This window comes from Carcharhinus amblyrhynchos, chromosome 13 (genome assembly GCF_965287045.1).
Source record: "Carcharhinus amblyrhynchos chromosome 13, sCarAmb.v2.hapA, whole genome shotgun sequence".
Classification (NCBI taxonomy): domain Eukaryota; kingdom Metazoa; phylum Chordata; class Chondrichthyes; order Carcharhiniformes; family Carcharhinidae; genus Carcharhinus; species Carcharhinus amblyrhynchos.
The window spans coordinates 45604811-45627139 of NC_137336.1; the positions used below are offsets into that span (position 1 = coordinate 45604811).

Sequence of the window (22329 nt, forward strand, 5' to 3'; positions counted from 1 at the left end):
AGACAAGGATACCTTTCAAATCAGGACGCTGCTCAGGCAGTGTCATTTTTGAATTAAAAGCCTAAAGGTTGTAAAGCAGGGAGCCCTAAACAAAAGGTCAAAAGAAGGGTATACCATAAGGAGTTCAGTGTGACTTTTTTTTAAGTCAATGATGTGGAGAAGTCCAGCATATCCAATTTTCTAAGTTAGGTGAAAGCAAGTTGTGCATCTTGAACTACATGACTGTGATCATAACCACTGCCGTGACAAACAATACAATGATTCAGATTCCTCATCAGCAGCAAAACTGAAAGCTTATGAAATAAGTCTACTCAATGTAATGAGTATTCAAATTGAAAAAACAGAACTGCAAACCAAGGATTTCTATACCTTATTCATACTGGCAATTAAATCTGATGAAAGAGTATCACTCACTTGCCACTTTGGGCAGGGTTTTGAAATCAGTTGTGAGAACAGCAATGATTTTAATGGGGAAGAATGCACTTACCTCTATTATTTCACCAAATGTCAGTTTGTTAACTACATGAGTCATGTCTGGATTATCTGGTTGAGCAGTGGCACTGTGGGTGGATACGTGGAAATTGCCTGGAACCTAACAAAGACATTTATTCACTTACACCAATACAGCTTTAACCCCAGAATTCCACCTAATGTACTAAAAATAAAATAAACAGTCAAACAGAAACAGAGAACGCTTAACACAGGGGTTGGTGGAGGAGAGAAAATGTTATCTTTAAACCCAATTCAAGGTTTTGGTTCAGATTTTGTCATTAGTGCCAAAGGAATGCCGCTTATGGTTAACAGTGTGACAGGCACCTACAAAGTTTTGATGGGCAGACCTGCTGTAATCAGTTGTCTGATCCAGCACAGTGTTCTCCACATGGCACCTGTAAGTAAGGCAATAAAACAGCAAAGCTCTTCAATCTGATTGAAGAGTCCCAACTGTGACAAGCAGAATACTAAACCAGTACAAATTAGATACAGATCATGAACAGAAAGAGAAATAAACACCAGAAAAGACAGATAGGTTGAGAGAGAAGAGGCAGCAAGAAAAGAGAAGGAAAGTTTTTTTTTGATCTCCAACACCAATTAACTTTAGAAAGGATGAGACTCAAAATGAAAATTAAATATTCAGGATTACAGAGGTTGTTTGGCATTAGTTATCAATTATCGGATCATTTAAAATGGTTTACTCATAAATGCACCGGCCCTAACTTATGAATGGTGTCTTTCTCGTGAGCAAATAGCCCAAGCTTATAGAATCATAGAATCCTTACAGTGCAGGAGGCCGCCATTTGGCTACTGAGCCTACACCGACAACAATTCACCCTGGCCCTATCTCCATAATGCCACACATTTAACCTGTTAATCCTCCTAACACTAAGAGGCAATTTATCATGGCCAATCAACCTAACCCGCATGTCTTTGGAGTGTGAGAGGAAACTGGGGCACCCATAGAAAATCCATGCTGACAAGGGGAGAACAGGCAAACTCCACACAGACAGTCATCCAAGGGTAGAATTGAACCCGGGTCCTTAGCGTTGTGAGATTGGAGTGCTATCTTCTGAGCCACCAGATGCCATTCAATGCTGAATTCAACAGAAAAGACTCCTCCAGTACGCCCTGTGGAAAAGCAGGTATCCCTGACAGCAACCTCCAGATTTCCACGTGTAAATGCACAAATGGATGTCAGAGGTTGGTGTCTGATTTACTTTGTAATATCGGTGAGCGACATTAGTCTCACTATTATGATGAATGCAGAATCTGAACCATTATCCTTCACAGAATTTTCAATCAAACCAAACAATTTTAAATAATAGACAACAACAGGAGCATTTTTCAATGTTTGTAGACATTTTTTGTGTTTAATTTTATTTTAAATATTGATATATTAAGTAAAACAAATCATAACTAAATGCTGTCAGAATACAATTCGTACTGCATTTGTTTTGATAGCTTGCAACCACTTCGTGAGGATAGAAATTCCACTTGTCTGACATTTGACTGCTGACTCTATACAGCAAGTAATGTAAAGAGATCAGTTACTAAACTCCTGTCAGGTTTCAGATAGAGGGGTTGAATCATATTTACTCATCAGGACAACTACAGAGTGAGGCATCAAGATGTTGCTTTCTGTTTCAGCATACTGAGAATTATTAGGCTAATTCATCTGTGTTTCTGTAATCAAGTCCACATTTCTTTTATTCGTCTCCACTCCTGACATGATATGGCTCCAATGGCACCAGCTGACACCTAGTGAAATAATGGTGGTTTCGACTATGGCAAGATATTTCTCATTTTTAGGATAAGTATTAGTGGGCATCAGTGTATATCCCTCAAGCTCCAATTTCAGATTTTCATTTACCAATTAATATTACCAATATGGACCCATCAGTAAAAAGAAATTCAGTGATTAGTCAGAGGTTGCCACTCCCAAACAACACGCTATTTTCCAATTACCCAAAGTTATCTGAAGGTTAAATAGCCTTTACCTTACAGGCTTAATCAAGACAAAGAAAGGGATTCCTGCCACATGACTCAATACCCTTTACACAAGCGATGCAAGTCACAAGGGCAGTTACAAAAAATAAATATACTCTGTGGTCGACCAGCAACTGGAAGAGTACTTGAAAGTGAGGCACAGCAACGCAAAGAAATCCTGATTCACAGGATTACAGATGAGTCAAGGTTCGTAAGCATTTTTTGAGCAAAACCTCTAACTCACCTTAATAGCGCACAGGACAAGTCATTCTGTTGAACGAACTAGTACAGCTGGTGCAGACTCTTTATTGCTGTTCTGCTTGAGTTATGAAACTACTAAAACTACCTGGAAACAATTAAAACTATGGGTGGCATGGTGGCACAGTGGTTAGCACTGCTGTCTTACAGTGCCAGGGACTCGGGTTTGATTCCCTGCTTGGGTCACTGTGTGGAGTTGTACGTTCTCCCCGTGTCTGCGTGAGTTTCCTTCAGGTGCTCCGGTTTCCTCCCACAGTCCAAAGATGTGTGGGCTGAGCGGATTGGCTATGCTAAATTGACCCTTAGTGTGAGGGAGACTAACTTGAGTAAACGCGTGGGCTAATGGGGATAAGGTCTGGGTAGGATTGTGGTCGGTGCTGGACTTGATGGGCCAAATGGCCTTCTGCGCTGTAAGATTCTATAATTATTTTTATCCCTTAAGTTATCAAAAGTAGGTGTACATATTTCCAAACCAAATAAATAAAGAAACTAAAAGGATGGTTGAACACATAAGGTTGCACAGAAGGAAGCTATTCAACCTATCATGATGGTATGTGTGATAATTTTTTATATTTGGTCGCACTTTGATGACTTTTGTTTTCCTAATTACAGAATCTACTTTAGTCCATCTTATCTTTCCCAGCAAATCTAATTAATTGTATTATTGTCCACAAATTGCAAAAAGAACAGATCCAATTGTTTGAAAACCTTTCCAATGCTATCCATGGCTTGTTTTGATTTTCATAGTTGACATTTTGATTCAGAAGTAATTTGTGGTCCTGGATTAAGCCAAACAAATCTCCTGCATTTATACAGTTTGATTCCTCGCTTAATGTCTACAACTCAAAAATCCATTTGAGCCATCCACGAAATTTTTGTATGAGACATTGCTCTATAGACTTTCTTTTAAAGCAGTGATTGGTTATCAAGGTAGAGTCCCAACTTGGTGAATATTCATGAAATTGGGTCCAAAATGTGTCTGGTTAGATTATACTTTAAGGTTTCAGCTAAAATTAATGACCATAATCACAAACTAAAGTCTGTGAACCAAAGCAATGGAATGTAACCACTTTTTCCTTTCCATTAAAGGCATTGCTTCATGTATTTAGGACGAGTAACCTGGTGCAGTTTTATTAGCATTGCTGAATATGGATTTAACGGCAAAAAACCAAGTACGTGTCCAGTCTTCCCCTTGTGAGCAACCAGATTTAAAAATCAGTAAAAATTACTGAAACCAACCACATACCAACCGACACAAGAATACCTTGTTCCCTGCTGCTATTAGGCTTTTGAATGAGCCTATCTTATATTAAGGTGATTCTTTCTCTAACACCCTATACCCTGCACACTATCTTTTTCTTCTCCCCATGTACTCTATGAACAGTATGCTTTGTCTGTATGGCATACAAGAAAAAATACTTTTCACTGTAAACATGTGACAAGAATAAATCAACTCAAACACTGAAGCATTCAATAGTTTAGTTGTACACTATTTATTACTGTCAGATGTATTAATATACAGTAAAAAGTATTGTTTCTTGCATGCTATACAGACAAAACATAACGTTCATAGAGAAGGAAACAAGAGTGTGCAGAATGTAGTGTTACAGACATAGCTACGGTGTTGAGAACGATCAATTTACTGCAAGGTAAGTCCATTCAAAAGTCTGACATCAGCAGGGAAGAAGCTGCTCTTGAGTCGGATGGTGCGTGACCTCAGTTTCTTTGTAAATTACATGTTTGGAAAACTGTTCAAAAACACACCAATAGTGCCTGAGAGTCTAAAGAGTCTACCTGACCAACGCAACTCAAGGAAAACTTTGTAGTGATATGTGTAGAACCTTTTCTACAGGTTCACCCTCGCTTTGGAATTTGGATGCAAAATTTGTAGAAGCAAGTGAAAATTCTATCTCCCTCCCCCCACCTCCAAGAAACGTTATGATTATGTCCAAACATCTACCAATTGATAAAAGCAAATGACTGCAGTTGCTGGAATCTGAAACTCTAAGAGAATATTGCTGGAAAATCTCATCAGGTCTGGCAGTATCTGTAAGTAGAGAAAAGAGCTGATGTTTCAAGTCAAGTTGACCCTTTGTCAAAGCTCTTCGACAAAGGGTCATAGACTCAAAATGTCAGTTCTTTTCTCTCCTTACAGATGCTTTGTTGCATCAATTTTTAGATGTTTGGACATAATTATAACATTTCTGAAGACATACAAAAGGTTTTCTTTTAGCTTTTAATCTTGGTAAAATATCCTGAGGTCTGTTCCTTTCAAACTTACCTTATTAATGCTGAATTGTCCCTCAAACCTACAGCCTTGGCCATTATTTAGAGGAAGTTTCATGGAGTTATCAATATGACCTACTTCATGTCTTCCCATTTCATCTTGGATGTCTAGACCAACAACTGAAAAAAAGATTTTAAAATAACAAACCACAACAAATATACAAACATGAAGCAAAAGTCCTCAAAACATTCAAGATAACTTTAACCATATTGTCCACTTAAAATTCTGAAATTGGCTCTTGATGGACTAAAATAACTATTCAATTAGCCCTAAAGTAATCAGGAGCCAATTATTAATGCTATACTCCTGGTTATAAAAGGAGTATGTAACAGTTCTAAGTGTGAATTACTGACACAATAAAACATTGGCAGGAATACACATGGAAGACACTATTAAGCCTTGGTAAAATTACATGTATTTGGTCTTAAATAAATATCTAAGAATTAATTCCCATCATCAGTCTTTAAAAGCCCAAAAACCTCAAAAGAAAAATTAATAGAGGCCTATGATATGGTGATTTGGTTTTGAGAAGCAAATTTTGCAACTTGGCTTAATTTTTCTATGAAAACCAAAACCCCAAGGTCTTACCAATGATGCAGTAAAGTAATCAATTGGGTTGAATATGAAGTACTGCGTGAACTATCACAACTTAAAATGTAGGCCATACCCAATTCTTTCTTCAATTTGTTCACCTCAATATGCACAAAGGGCAATTTTTTAGTGGTGGATTTAGAAATTTCTTAAGATAACATGACAACTTAAAATTATTTCTTAAGGTAATCTTAAAAGCATGCAATATCCAACATCACCTCAGTACTGAATCAATTTTTTTTGGGCATGTATAAGGCCGGGCAACAGATAAAATAAATATCAAAATATATTAGTTGCTACAATTAACTTCATTTTTATGCCTAGAGTTGATACAGCAGCTGCCAAACTAAAAATGAAGATCACCATGCACGTGCCATTGCTGCTTACGTCACTTTTGCCAATTATATTTCAGGTGGATTTTGTAGTACATCTCCGATATATCGCACATCAACTAGCTTCCCTACTAACAATTACATAACCAGTCTCTATAACACATCACCACCTGCTCCTTGAAGGTGCAAACACTACTAAGTACAAAGTCTAACAGAAGGAGGCCACACACAATTGCACATGCATGCTTGTTCCTCTGCACAAAGTAAATTAGGAGGAACTTGGGAGGGCAATTCTGGAGTATCAGCCAAGCCATGCAGAACCCACGCTTTCAAGCTTTGATGATCAATTGTGTAGAAGGGAATCTTGGGTCATTTTGTGACAACATCAAATTATTCCAATTAATAAATGCTGATAGCTGATACAACTCAGCAAAGGTTTACCACCAATACCAAATACAGTGGTGGACAAGCCATGCAAAAATCCAGTTGTCTGAAGATCCCACCAACACCAGTAGCTCACTGCATCCTGGTAAACCCGCCATGGAGTTGAGAGGTGAGGACTGGGTCGGATGGGGGGAGGGAGGAAGAGATGGTCAGAAAATTCCAGCCATTGATTAACAACCTTAAAATCCTTCCAATAAGCTTCTGGCTGATGATTAAAGTGGGAAAGACTCCTGATCAGACATACTAGATGTGGAGTGGAGTCCATAAGCTATGGCCTCTGGCAGCTCATTCCAGCAAAAACTAGCCTTGGAAATGGACATAGACTTCCACTGGCCCACATACCTCTACACACAAGAATGAATGAAGGGTGGAAAGAAGGGAGGAAGGAAGCCTTAGCATAATATTGTATATCCATCAGTTCTATGCAGTTCAAAAATGCACAAAGAGAATTGCAGGGCATTTCTGGGTTGACCTCAAGAAATCAAGGCAGGCAATGCTGGAAATCCTGATTTCTTTTGCAACAAACACTAACACAACTGCAAACAATACCAGCATTAAACATGCATGAAAAGTGCCAAGATAAATTAAACTGACTCTCACTGTAAAGAGGACAATGGGGAATGGGGAAGCAGAGAATTGATAGAAGTGGGTGAACTCATGATCGAAGTTTCCTTTTTGAAGTATGAAATGGAATGAGATAGATGTGAAAACATTCTTCCTTGCTAACCAAGGAGCTGAGAAGCGGAATTATCAGTTACAGAAACTAAACCAAAACACAGCTTTACAAATTAGTAACTGCTTCATGGTTAGCGTAGTTTACAAGCAGAATAAGATGCATTCTACAGTAGTAAAGAAACACAAGAAAATACAAAGGACCAGATTGCTGACCTAAAAGTGGCACTGATGCAGATTTGAAATCAACCTTGAAGGTCAGATGAAGTTTGGCCCAGAGGCTTTGAGTATTTACATACAAACAAGTGGGTAAACTGACTTTATCATTCCTTCCTGCTTTTGTTCATTTTTGATTACTCATACTCACCATCGCATGAAAGGTTAGGTAAACTGATATTTAGATTTACTTCAATTTTTCCTCCACTATCTTTATCAGGATCATCCACGTACAATTCATTCACTCTGAAATAAAATGGCAACCATTCATTCCAAGAAGATTTGGTGATAAAAACACTTTTTTTAAAGAAGGTTCCAGCAGACAACACTAAAGATGCAAAGAAATGTAGTGTTTTCCTAACTAACCATATATTCTAGGAAGCCAGTTGGTGAATGATGATACTGGAGCTAATATTTATTTAGTCTTATATTTGTTTACAGAGTGAAAGTTACAGACATATATCTCCTCACTCAACTGCATACAGTTTCAGTAGATATCCTTTTGTGTGCGCTCAGGTAAAACCCTAAAGAAACCCTCCACTAGAGTATAATTAGACACAATTGAAAGGCAATTAACAACAAATCCTAGTGCAATGCGGGCAGGTTTACTCATTTGGCTGACATCTCATTGGAGTAGCAAATCGATGTAATTCATTTACAGCTCCCCACCTTCAACTTGGCGCCACAAAATCTCAACCGTTTGAGCTGGTTATTTGGCATGACCAAGTCAAATAACACTTCAAATTATTTTCTGCTTCGTTCTCAAAAACAATGAAGCAGATGAGAGACATGCAAATAATGACATAGGAGTAGCTGAAGGCTTGGCTAAAATTCGAAAACACAGCACGGTGGTGGCTTGGAATCCAAAAAAATGACAACAACTTTTCAAGTTAAAAACAATAAAAGTCAATCGGTAAGCAGATAGATATCTTTATTCAAGGCATTGCATTTAATGGGTGATGTACAGGTTGTCTGACTTCATAGAATCCTTACAGTGCAGGAGGCAGCCATTTGGCCCATCAAACCTGCACCAACAGCAAGCAGACCCAGGTTCTAAACTTGTAACCCTATGTATTTACACTGCTGGTCTCCCTGGCACTAAGGGGGCAATTTAATAAGAAGTTTCACAACACCAGGTTAAATTTACCATCGCCAATCAATCTAACCCGCACACCTTTGGAATGTGGGACGAAGTCACAGGAAACCCACGCAGACACAGGGAGAACGTGCAAACTCCACACACAAGTTCAGAATTGAATCCAGGTCCCTGGCGCTTTGAGGCAGCTGTACTATCCACTGTGCTGCCCAGTGCAAGTTATCATCAGCAAAAGCAATCTGAACATTTTAAAAAAACAAGCAAAAATTTAATCAAAAGTTACAGGAACCTTAAAGAAGCTTGTTTTTCCCCTGAGCAAATCACTGACACATTTCCATCATGTGCTTTAGACTTTGACATTTAAATGGAAACCCACTATTTCAGTCACCACCTAGTGCTGATTATTTTTAAAAAACGCCTCCGTCACTTTCTCTCAACCGAGAGTCTTTGATTTTTAACTTGACGCCAAGAGTCAGATCAGAAATCTGGAGCCAGGAAGGAAATCGGTCATCGAAACATCAAAGAAATCTGCTCTGCTCCTCCAGCAGCTGCTCTGCTCCTTTCGGTTTGTACTGAGCAAATTAGAGCATTCAGGATAAAGAGCGAGGAAAAACTACGCAAAACAAAACTGTGTGTTGGAGATTGGGAGGAAGAGAGATTGCTCGAAACGCGGTAGCATTAGTCTCCCCAGGAAGTTGAGTGGCACAGGAAGCACAACATTCAGCCACTTATTATGATGCTTAGCCCCATGATCCCAGCTAGAGATTGTGCTCCACCTACAGAACATAAAGCACGGGAAGAGTGCTAATGATGTTAAAAAGCAGAACTTTATGTAAAATATTGTAAAAAGTCTCTCACCTGTTATATTTTGCTCAGGCTTAGCACAAAGGGGGAAAAAACCTCAACTTTAGAATAAAAAACTTCAGCACATGAAGATGAGTGAAAATCTAGAAATCCCACCTTTACATCCTCTCCACACCCCACCCCCCCACCCAAAAAAAAGGCTGTTGAGGTTAGTTTAGTTGAAAATTTAAAAACTGAAATTAGTGGAGCTTTGTCATGTAAAGGTCTCTGGGGATAGAGAGTGAGGGTGGATAAATGAAGATAAGATACAGATCAACCATGATTCAATTAACTGGTGGAAGAGAACTCAAGGGACTGAATGGCTTACTTTTGTTTTCACAACTTATCGATCCTGTGTGAAAATACATTTGATGTAGGGATTGGTTCAAGACCTGTCGCTTTAGACAATCAGAAAGAGGGGGAGTAAATATTGTTTATTTTACATAATCAACCCAGGGAGAATGAAATAGCATTGGCCTTCTGGCAAGTTGGGCCAAAGGGCCTGTTTCCATGCTGTAAACCTCTATCACTCTATAAGGATCAACAGTACTGAGTGACAGTCATTTTAATTGAGCCTTCTGCATTGAGCTCACTCCTGCAAAGTAAGTGTTTTAATCAATATTACAGCAACTGTAAAAGCTGTGGCTACAGTGACATACTCACATTTCAGTGGCAATGAAACCAGTCAGTTCTGACAAGAAAAGGAACAACATGAACACACAACAGCAGATGGAAACTGTAAAAGAAAAGGAACGCACTTAAACAAACTCCAGTGCTATTTCATTCCAAACACAGAATACATAGTCATTGCATAGAGTGAAAGATTCCACTGAATTATACTAGTACAGACCATAATTTAATATTATCACCCTATCATTTATATGAAATAGTGAAGACTCATATTGTTTTGGCATATTAATACAGCAAAAGGCTGACAATCTGGTCACTTGGCTGATGTTAAGTGTCAAGTAAAGAAATTTATAAAACATTAAAACACACATTTCTATCTGAATATTGACCTGCACTTATCAACTCTGTAAAGACAAAAAAAACAAGTTGATTGCAAGAGTTTTATGACCCTGGATCCATTATGTGCTATAAAAAGCTCATTTTCATGATACTAAAAGAAGTTAGGAGAGTGAAACAAGCCTACAAGCAAGTGGTAGTATTGCAGTTTGATTTGAAAAAGGAATATTCCACATGATTCCAAATTCCTGATGTCAACTCAACTATTCATTAGGGTGGTGAACCATTATATAGTCTTAATGCAATGGGAATGCGCCACAGCCTATTGCAGTTGAGCTGCTAAAGCTCAGATATAGCTAAAACACAGCTAGCCAATAAAATCTTGGCAGATGTAGGATTAAACAGATGGCACTCGGCACATGGAATTCTGTTCCGGTCGTCACAGCTACTGAAGAAGGTCGCATCCTTTCAGCCCCTTTCCTATACAGCAAAGTGATTACACTCCTAAAGATATTTCATTGGTTGCAAAGCACATTAGAGGGTCCTGGGGTTGTGAAAAGTGCTATGTAAATACAGGTTTGTTCCCTTCGCTTAACTGACTATACCAACGTTTGGTTACATTTCAGTGAAACCAAAATATCTCCCAAGTCCAACATCACCGCAAGATAAAAATCATAGAATCCCTACAGTGCAGAAGGAGGCCATTCAGCCCACCAAGCCTGCACTGACAACAATTCCACCCAGGCCCTATCCCCATAACCTCACATATTTATCCTGCCAATCCTCCTGACTCTAAGGGGTAATTTAGTACAGCCAATCCACCTAAACATCAAACCTACTGGCTTATCTGAACAAATCAAAATTTTAATCATTTTCAAATAAACACAAAATGAATACATGGTGCATGTCATGTCCTAACTATGTTTAGGATTGTGGGTTTTAAACACAAAGAAAAGCTGTGGCTTATACATGTATATTCAAACTAACAATGACAGATTTATTCGAAGAGGTCTTGCCTGTACAGAGTACAGACTGAAAGTTAAAGCATAAACCCATGAAACACTCCAATGATATCACCATCAAATCACATGACCAGCTCTTAAAATGACCATGTCACCATTTAAATAGATAACGGTGCAGTAGTCAAATTTGACTAGACCATCAGTCACAAATTCAGAGAGAGCCTGCCTAGAGACTCTCCCCATATGAACTGATCTACAAGCAGACCCAATAGGAGGTGCTTCTAATGTGTGCCTTGTTTGGCAAGTGCCTCAAAATAAGAAAAGTTGGTCAGAACTATGGCTAAACATTAAAAAGCTATTCACATAGTGGACTGGGGTCAATATTCTTGTTACTGTACCTACATATGGTAAATGATTTGTGAATTCTAGTAACAAAATGGATAGGCAATGGTAACGTCCATGAAGAAGCACAAGTATACAAGCCATCCATCACAGGAATCCTCAATACACAAGGTTCTCCATTCAAGAATCCTCCAATATAGAAACTTCATGCACAACATACTGTACTGGTGTCAAAGACTTGAATTTATATCATTCCCCTTACATTAACACATATTACACAAGATCATTCCAACATTAAAAATTAAAGGTGGTTTTCATATCTTCACACGCTTCTCATAGAGAACAGTGGGAAGAAATGGAAGGGGTTCCAGACCAATTAACAGTCAAATAAACTCCTTCTGTGGATGTGACCATCTTAGTATCAGCAAATAAGGTGGTTAACTTTGTACAGTGAAACCCCGATTTTACGCGCTCCAATTTAGCACAAAATCAGATATAACACAATGAATCATTGGATCTTTATGCTCTTTCCGGGGAACTGAAAATTGAGATTGATAACAGATTGTACCATTGTCGTCAGCGCTGCCCTGAATTTTACCTGGGTTAGAGCATAAATGTAGGTGCTGGTAGAGCAGTTCAGAACTCTGAGTATACATCCAATTTCATTAATGACAAATAGTGGGTCATTGTAGCCTCGGCAATTGTATTTGCCAGTGATCCGTGAGAAAAGGAAAAGCACAACCGTTGGCACCCACAGCAACATGAAGCTAACTGAAGCAGTAACGAGCAAGACCATGGCCTTTCTCCAACTCTGCATCTCCGGATTCCCCCAACCTTGCTACCTAGAATCCCTGGTGGACACGGCTGGCACTCAGGATGCGCAGAGCCATGGCAATGCAGGATAATAGAGGGGTTAAAATTGTGTGGATCCAATAGAAGGCTCTCCAGTCCGACAATGAGTAGATGTCAGGGTTGTTTCAGCATCTGATTTCCAGGTGCTTGTATATGTAGTAAGGTTGAATTGTGAAGTAATATGATATATTCCTTGAATAAGACAGGAGTTAAATCGCTCCAACTACTAGGCTTGCAAATTTCAGTGTGCAGTATCTTCTACAGAACAGTCAGTCACTGCTGAAATCATCACCAAGTTCAGGCAGCAAGCTCCCACTGGGTCAGTTTGAACGTGGATTTTCTTGAGCCCTGATTTAGCGCGACCCCGCTTTTCTCGCAGTAACATTTTATGGACCCCAACCATCACGTTATAATGGGGCCGCACTGTACTAGCAAGATGTTTTTACTGGGCTTCCATATAATGAATAAAGAGGAGGGATGAATAATTCTGCTGGACGCCAACCAAAACTTCAGAGCTAGAGCTACAGCCCCCACTTGCCAGGGGCAAGTTTAAAACCCTGCACGTTCTGGTTCTGAGGCAAAAAATGCTACTTCCAAGCCAAAAGCTCACTCCAATTATTCAAGTGTAGATATAGATGTCCAGCAGAGCCAAAGCAAAATTTGTGTTGTAGTATCTACTATTGCACTACTGTACAAGTTAATGTTTCTTAAACAATGGTACCAATAGATGTAAATGTCATGGTTGCAGAGGTGTTTCACAGACCGAGGAACAATAACATGCTTTGTCACCACCATTTTGTGCAAATCACTGAAGCCAGATCCAACCACTATTTAAATATCCTAAGCAAACAAATGACGTTAAAGATTATTTTGGCTGTGGCCGTCAAGATAAGCATCATAGAATTATAAAATGATACAGCTACAGGAGATGACTATTTGACCCACTGTGTCCTGGATAACATTACGATCCAAGGCAAACATATCTGCAATAAGTTTTTGCGGGTTGAGGAAATTCGGGTCAGAGGCTGAGCTGTGGACAATGGAACACATCAGGGAGGGAGAGAGTTACTTGGATGCTTTGTTTCAGGAGGCGATGACACCCTTTAGGATAAGGCCATAAAGCATAGGAGCAGAATTAGGCCATTCAGCCCATCAGGTCCGCTCTGCCATTTAATCATAGCTGATATTTTTCTCATCCCCCTTTTGCCTTTTCCCCATAATCCCTGATCCCCTTACTAATCAAGAACCTAGCTATCTCTGTCTTAAAAACATTCAATGACCTGGCCTCCACAGCCTTCTGCAGCAAAGAATTCCACAGATTCACCACTCTCTGGCTGAAGAAATTCCTCCTCATTTCTGTTTTAAAGGATCATCCCGTTAGCCTGAGGTTGTGCTCTCTGGTTCTAGTTTTTCCTACTAGTGGAAATATCCTCTCCACGTTCTCTCTATCCAGGCCTCGCAGTATCCTGCAAGTTTCAATAAGATCCCCACCTCATCCTTCTAAACTCTAATGATACAAACCCAGAATTCCTCATATGACAAGCTCTTCATTCCAGGGATCATTCTTGTGAACCTCCTCTGGACCCTTTTCAAGACCAGCACATTCTTATTTAGACATGGGCCCAAAACTGCTCACAATACTCTAAATGGGTATGATCAGAACCTTATACGGCCTCATAAGTACATCCCTGCTCTTGTCAAGAGCACTAGAATACATGAATGCCAACACTGAATTTGCCTTCCTAACTGCTGACTGAACCTGCACACTAACCTTAAGAGAATCTTGAACAATGACTCCCAAGTCCCTTTGTGTTTCTGATTTCCTAAGCATTTTCCCATTTTAAAAATAATCTATGCCTCCATTCCTCCTTCCAAAGTTCATTATCTCACACTTTTCCACAATGTATTCCATCTCCTTTGCCCACTCTCCTGACCTGTCCAAGTCCTTCTGTAGCCCCTCCCCGCTTCCTTAATACTACCTGTCCTTCTACATATCTTTGTATCATCTGCAAACTTAGAAACAGTTCCTTTCTCCAAATTGCTAATGTATATTGTGAAAAGTTGTGGTCCCAGCACCAACCCCTGAGGCACACCACTAGTCAACGGCTGCCATCCTGAAAAAGGCCCATTTACCCCACTCTCTGCTTTTTGCCAGTCAACCAATCCTCTATCCATGCCAGGATCTTTCCCTTAACACCATGGGTACTTAACTTATTTAACAGTCCCCTCTGCGGCACCTTGTCAAAGGCCTTCTAGAAATCTAAATAAATCACTTCCACTGGTCCTACTTTATCTAACTTTCTTGTTACCTCCTCAAAGAACTCAAAGGTTTGTCAGACATGACCTCCTTTTGATGAAGCTGTGCTGATTCAGTCCTACTTTATCATGCACTTTCAAGTACTCTGCAATCTCATGTTTAGTAATGGACTCTAAAATCTTGCCAGTGACCGAAGTCAGGCTAACCAGCCTATAATTTCCCGTCTGCTGCCTCCCTCCCTTCTTAAACAGCAGGCTAGAGTCTTCCGGTTGGGGATGTCGGCCAAGACAGGGGCGGGGCGGGGGGGGCGGGTGCATGTGTGTGTGGATGATATGATTGCGGCTGAGGCAGGAATGAGGGCCCAATTGTCCAACAATTTGGATGAGAGTGGGAGCTGCAGGGCGGATGAGCTGACTGGCCATGGCACAGGAAGCCACTGAAGTTATGAGAATGGAGTGGTAGTAGGGGTCAGTATAGTGAGGGGATTCACACAGTTCTCTGCAGCAAAGAGCCAGATCCAAGCAGCTGTGTTGTCCTCCCACTGCCACATCTAGGGACATCTGCTCCAGGCTGGAAAGGAACTTGCAGTGGCAGAGGGGGAGATTTCCATTGTTATTTTCCATGCAGGTACCAACAGCATTGGTAGAATGAGGAAAGAGGCTCTGCATGGAGTTTGAGGAGCTAGGCTCAAAATTAAGCAACAGAACCTATAATCTCTGGGTTTCTGCTTCTCCCACACCAGTCTTTGAGCCATATATTCATTTCTTTAACTTTTATTACTCTATGCCCATTTGCACATGGCTCAGGTAAAATCCAGAGATTATAACATTTGAGGTTAAAACAGAGGAACAGAATCACAGGGCCCCTAATTAGTTTCAATAACAAGAACAAAAATTAAACATGAAAAGATTGGATTATGGTGCAATGCTCCTTTACTCCCCCATCCCCCACACCACCTGACAGTTTAACAATTACACACAGATTTTAAGATTAACATGGATTACAAAGTGCATCTTAAGTGAGAAGCTGTTTTCCCCTGTGGGGGAGTCTAGGACAAAAGGGCATAATCTCAGAGGAAGGAGTCGCCCATGTAAGACAAAGATGTTGAGGAATTTCTTCTCAGGAGGGCAGTGAATTTGTGGAATTCTTTACCAGAGGGTTGTAGAGGCTGGGTCGTTAAATATGCTTAAAACTGAGATAGACAGATTTTTAAGGGAATCAAGGGTTATGGGGATAAAGCAGGAAAGTAGAGTTGTGAATTAGATCAAATGTGTCATGATCTCATTGACTGATGGAGCAGACACAAGGGGCAAATGACCTACTTCTGCTCTTATGTCTTGTGGTCTTATTACGATCTGTGTCAACTTTTTTCAATGAGATAATTAACCTTTCATGCATCATCCTTGCCCTTTCTCTCCAGCCTAACAATATTTCCTTCTCAACTATTCAGTTCCCTTTTGAAAATCATACTGACCATGCTTCCACCAATCCATCACTGCTGCTTCTTTTGACAATCTACTAACATGGAAAAATAAATTATCCTCATTTACACCAAAGCCTTTCATAGATTTTAAGCTCTGCCACTAACTCTCCCCTTAGCCTTCTCTGCTCTAAGAATCTCACTCCCACAGCTTCTCCACATAACGGTTATGGGTAACCGTTCTGAAATCAATTAGGCATGTTATTGGCTGAACATGCCAAACCACTTTGTTAAAACCTCAACAATATGTTCGGTGTACGTGCACGTATCTAAAGGAAAACTTCAGAACGCGTGACATCGCTGAACAAATGATTTGAAGGAAACTGAATTCCTTGCAATTGTCAGGTAATCCCAAGTGATATTGAAGGAAAAATGTGGCGACTTGACAGAATTTCTGCCAGTCCCCATGTTACTATGCTTAGCTTATACCTTGCAGCTGCTGCTGGTTTAACACAGCCTGGGAACAAATGCTTGCTGTGGAACTCCCCCTGGTGTGGCTTCCTGAAATTCCCCTTCAATGACATGAACCAAAACGGTGAGCTGTGCGCAGCACTCACTCATGAGATCACTGGAGTGGAATGTCTGGTCAGAAAATGTCAGTTCCCACTCTTCTTTTAATCCTCATCTTTTAAAAGAATAAAAATAGTCCCTAAATTAGAGTCAAGAGGTTTACAGTATGGAACAGGCCCTTCAACTCAACTTGTCCATGCTACCCTTTTCTCTTAAGCCACTAAGATAGTCCCAATTGGGCCCATATCCCTCTATACCCATCTTACCCATGTAATTGTCTAAATGCTTTTCAAATGACAAAATTGTACCCACCTCTACCACCACCACCTCTGGCAGCTTGGTTCAAATACTCACCACCCTCTGAACATTTTTGAATCACTCCCCTCTCATATGGATTTGTACGTCTCGCTGGTGTGTGTTTAAGTTTGTATTTGTGTTTCATAATCTAATGGGACTATTCTATGAAGAAAAATACAATTGCACTCATCACAAGCATTTATGTAGACTGGCATGGCAATTATGACACAGAAGCAGGCAATTCACTCCACTGTTCTCATGAGAAGCAGGCCTACTTCCACATGCACTCCCCTTTCCATATCCTCTCACTCCCCTTCCCTACAACCACCTAATCTAATATATTTTTGAATGTTGGTACAGCCTTTGCTTCAAAAACCAAATCCAAAGCCTCACAACACTCTGTGTAAAAGACTGTGTAAAAGGCAGCCTACTTGCTGTCCTGGATCTCAAGTTTGTATCTACATCTCCTCATTCAACCTCTGCAAATAGTCCATAGTGTCCTTTCCAATTTTAAATATCAAATCCCCCGAAACTCCTTCATCGTAATGAAAATAAGGCACAGTCCCCAAGTCTTCCTTCAGCATTATTTTGATGCATAATTATATAAAACACAAGATTAAAACTTGTCAGAATGAAAAAAACTGTAAAATGTTAACATATGGATTTATGGAGAACATGGGGAAGCATGTGATCAAGAAATGATAAGCCATGAAGATCAAGAAAAATGGTGCAAAGAAACCTACTGTACACTTATTCCATATTTATGAGAAAACATTAAACAAAATGCAGAAATACTGAATCAAAAAAAGTTTAACTTCAAAATTCAGAGCACTTTAATCATAGAAATCCAATAGTGCACAAGGAGGCCATTCCGCCCATCAAGTCTGGACTGACAACAGTCCCACGCAGGCCTTACACCTCGTAACCCCACATATTTATCCTGTTAATCCTCTTGTCACTAAAGGGGAAAATTTATCATGGCCAATCCATCTAATCCTTTGGACTGTGGGAGGAAACTCACACAGACACAGGGAGAACATGCAAACTCCACACATACAGTGACTCGAGGTTGGAATGGAATCCTGGTCCCTGGCACTGTGAGGCAGCAGTGCTAACCACTATGCCACCACATATCACAATGCACAGTCTCAGGTTATTAGGATTTTGAAGGTTCACCTTCCAAAAAAATCTCTCAGGATGTAGACGACATGAACAAAAGCAGCATTTATTGTCCATCCACAGTTGCTTTCATGAATCTGTGTGGTGCTAGACAGATGGATGAAGACAGCTCAAGTCAGTTATACTATTGCATTGATTCTTGCACCACTGCAGCAGTCTGGGACCCAATCAGCTGGGTTAATTGCAGTATCACCAAGCCACTTAAATCACCATCATGTACATATTCTGTGCTCTCCTCCTCTTAGTGCCTCCAAGTGGTCTTTAACATGGAGAATAATGATGCGTCAGCTAATGAAAGATGGCAAGTAGTAATCAGGAGAATTTACTCGGTGTCCGCAGCTCAGCCTTCAGCTCAATGATTCTGAGCTAAAATTCTTCAAGCCACAAACACTTACTGAGGACACCATGACTGAACTGGAGTTCATGGAGCCCAGAGACAATTCTGAAGACTTGTGAAGTCACTCCCACCTGAATGTATACAGGATAAAACATACCCAGGGATGGTTTTGAAAGAATCTGGCTGGAATATTAGCTGAAAGGTTCAATCCTGAGCACGATTAGATCAGGCTGCAGCTTGACTAGTCCGTGGTACAGCTCTCCTAATTCTGGCACACGTCCTCAGGATGTTAGTGAGGAGGACTTTGTAGGCTTGACTGGGCCAAATATGCCTTTATTTCTGCCATATGTATTAATATACAGCGAAAAGTATTGTTTCTTATGTGGAGTGCTCCAGAGATCAGTGCTGGGCTGACAATTACTTATAATATATATTAATGACTTGGATGAGGTAAGTAAATGTACCATTTCCAAGTTTACAAATTACACAAAAACAAGTGAAAAGGCAAGTGGTGAGGATGACCCAAAGAGTCTACAAATGGATATAGATAGGTTAACTGAGTGGTCAAAAACTTGGCAGATGGAATATAATGTACGAAAATGTGAAGTTATGCACTTTAGCGGGAAGAATAAAGGAGCTGAATATTATTTAAAAGAAAGACTGAAGATAGCAGCAGCACAGAAGGAGTTGTGGCCCCAAGTTCAGCAGGTAAAAGGCAAATCAAACGGGATGTTGACCTTTACGAAGGGGATGTAATATAAAAATAGATTAGTCTTGCTAAAACTATATAAGATATTAGTTAGACCACACCTGGAATATCGTGAACAGTTTTGTCTCCTTATCTAAGGAAAGATATACTGGCATTGGAAGCAGTTCAGAGAAGGTTCACCAAGTTGATCCCCCGTATGAAGGGATTTTCTTATCAGGAGAGGTTGAGTCTGTTAGCCCTGTATGCACTAGACTTGAAGAATGAGGCGTGATCTTATTGAGACATATTGGACTCCCAGAGGGTTTGACAGGATGGATGCTGAGAGGTTATTTCCCCAAGTGGCAGAGTCCAGGACCAGAGGTCATAATCTCAGAGTAAGGGATCACCCACTTAAGTCAGAGATGAGGAGAAATTTCTAATTCTTAGAGGTTGTGAATCTGTGGAATTCTTTACTGAGAAAAGCTGTAGAGACTGAGTCATTAAGTATGTTCAAAGCTGAGATATACGGATTTTTATTCAGTAAGAGAATTGAGGACTTTTGGGGATAAGACTGGAAAGTGAAGTTGAGCATAATCAGATCAGATCAGTTATGATCTCATTGAATGTCTACACTACATTCTGCACCCTCTCCTTTCCTTCTCCACTATGTACAATATGAATGGTTTACTTTGTCAGTTTAGCTCACAAGAGGCAATACTTTTTACTGTATACCAATACTTGTGACAATAATAAATCAAATCAAGAATGGCAGAGCAGACTCAATGGGTCAAATAGCCTAGTTCTGCACCTATGAAGTATGGACTATTGGACGCAATGACTGACTTTCTCAGTCACGTCAGAGGGCAGTTTAAATAAAGTCAACCACTTTGATGTTGGCTGCAATTGTTTATAGGCCCAATGGGCTGAGCACAATAGACTTCCTTTCCTAAAGGACAGAAGCAAAACAGTGAATAATGTAATCCCTGAAAACAACGACAACATGATTTACACTGAATTTCTTTGAATTATATATCTAGGCTTCTAGATTACTGGTCTAATAACATGAGTAGTACAGTGCTGTGAACCCTATTTCAATCAAAAAACTTTATTTTTCTTTCACAATTTAGCTATTACTGTTGCTCCTCCTGTTCAAGAGTAGACTATTGCTTGTAATCTTAATGAGCAACCTCCTGACTCAGAGGATGGGGATAAAAGATGTTGCGCAATTAACATTGTTAATTCTCCCATTAAGCGATGCATTCTTAAGTTCAAGAAATAAATAAACATAGCCATGCTCTTCAACATGTACTGTCTGGAAACCAGAGGCTATAGAATATTATAGAATCAGTGAACAATACCATTTACACTTCCTCTTAGAAATTCCTGAATGTATGACTCCTCTTCCCAGATTACTGTTAACCTTGTCATCACACCAATGTTGTAGCAACAAATAGCTCACCCAGATCTCTCTTCTTTTTTAAAAATTCCTAATTGTCATCATCTCATTATCGGAACCATTCTCTTACAGCAGCCAAAGGATTAAATTTTATTACTCAAGATAATGTTTTATGGAACATATTTTGCAATTGTATCCATTTCGGGAAAAAAAATGGAGCTCAGGAGCCCTTTAAATCTTTATTCTTGTCACTCTCTCCTCTTCGACGATGTCATTTCTTATTCGAGCCTTTGGTATGTGAAGGATATTCTCTACCTTATATTTGAGGGTGTCTTATTTGTGTATTTTGGAAACAATATAAAAGTTTGCTTTCTATGCTTAATCTCAGGATTAGTTTGATCTCAATTTTGAAAAGGTTGAAACTTTTCGAGCAATACTGGCATTAATTATAATTTTACTATTATACAGGTTGTGCTCGTTTTGGATTATAAATCTACTTCATTTTCCTAATTAACTGCAGCTTTCAATTTAGAACATCATACTTCACAATACATTATCATTTACGGGTACCATTCATTTTGTCATTGAAGGTGGTCACTATATTGCAAGAAAGATAGGCGTTATGACGTGTATAAAAACGGAGGAAACATTTTACAATATTAAGATGTGCAGTTTACAGTCACTAACCAGTCACTACAAGCCTTACTGACTCATGATACCAAACTGTCAAAAATGAGTAATCCAAACACATCACCACTATCCAGTTATAGGTCACATGATTTTTCTGAAACAAAGAGCAGGAAAGCTTGGTTACGCCATCCAACTGCAATAACTATGTTGTGTATTTGTGTAACTGCACTGTGAGCAGAGAGAGGCACATATGTTTGAGGTAAACAACAAAATGTGTTTCTACTTCAAAGCTAAATCGCAAAAAAAATTAATAGTATCACACAGAAATCATCTGGTCCATTTAGGTTTTACAAATAGAGGCATAAGGTAAAGACCCAACTTTAAAATTGTCCAAGGCAATGATTAGGCTACTGCTCAAATGTTTCAGGCATCTCATTTTAGGAAGGACACTACTGTGCACAATGTAAATGCCAACTGTATGAAGTCAGGGATGGGAAGCTGTAGTTTCAGGAGAGACTTGAAAGGCTGTGCCTATTTCCATAGGGGGAACAGTGGCTAAAAGGAGATTTAAAAGGTGGCTTTCTTTTCAAACGAGGAATGATTTTGCCAGAGTATTTCCTCCAGCTGATCAGTGACTTGGACGCAGCAATTTACAATGGTCACCACATGAAATCTTGTTTTGTATGATTTACCTCAGGATTATTTTTGTCTCAATTTTAAAAGTGACATTTTCCCCCAACAGTATTAGCACTATTTACAATTGTCAAAGGGTCAGGAGAAATGTCTTTATTCAGAGAGTTGTTGGACTTCGGGAGCACTTTGTCACGTGAAGTGCTTGAGGCACATACATTTGTATCTCTGATAATAAATAGGAACAAATGTGACACGGAGGAAGATACAGAATTTAATGCGAATAGTTTACAGGCAAAACTTTAGCCAGATAGCTTAGTATGGAAACTAGTTAACTGGAAATGTTTAATTTTAATAAAAAGCTTATATCAACCTTTCGGACTGAATGACTGCTCTCCCCACACTGTAAAATTTGACGTTTACCGTGGTGCTGTTCTACTCTTCAGATTTACCTCACTATTGTGATAAAAGCTGCCCTTCAGAAGCTCTAAAGGATTGCACAAGAGTTACGTAATTTTCCTTGAAACTCTGCTTCCCCGTTCCACCCGGGGCACTTTAAAAGGTAGCATATCACACTGGAGGC

The 22329-nt window shown here is 39.6% G+C and overlaps 1 protein-coding gene across 1 annotated transcript in view; it reads right to left on the bottom strand.

Annotated features, from left to right (window-relative positions):
• Positions 1-22329, bottom strand: part of ergic1 (endoplasmic reticulum-golgi intermediate compartment 1) — a 95129-nt gene that overhangs the window by 20325 nt on the left and 52475 nt on the right. The window contains exons 3-6 of the mRNA XM_080201635.1: positions 9884-9956; positions 7433-7527; positions 5021-5145; positions 488-592 (exon numbers count right to left, since the gene is read on the bottom strand). Coding sequence (XP_080057761.1) covers positions 488-592; positions 5021-5145; positions 7433-7527; positions 9884-9956 — 398 coding nt within the window. The remainder of the gene's footprint in view (positions 1-487; positions 593-5020; positions 5146-7432; positions 7528-9883; positions 9957-22329) is intronic.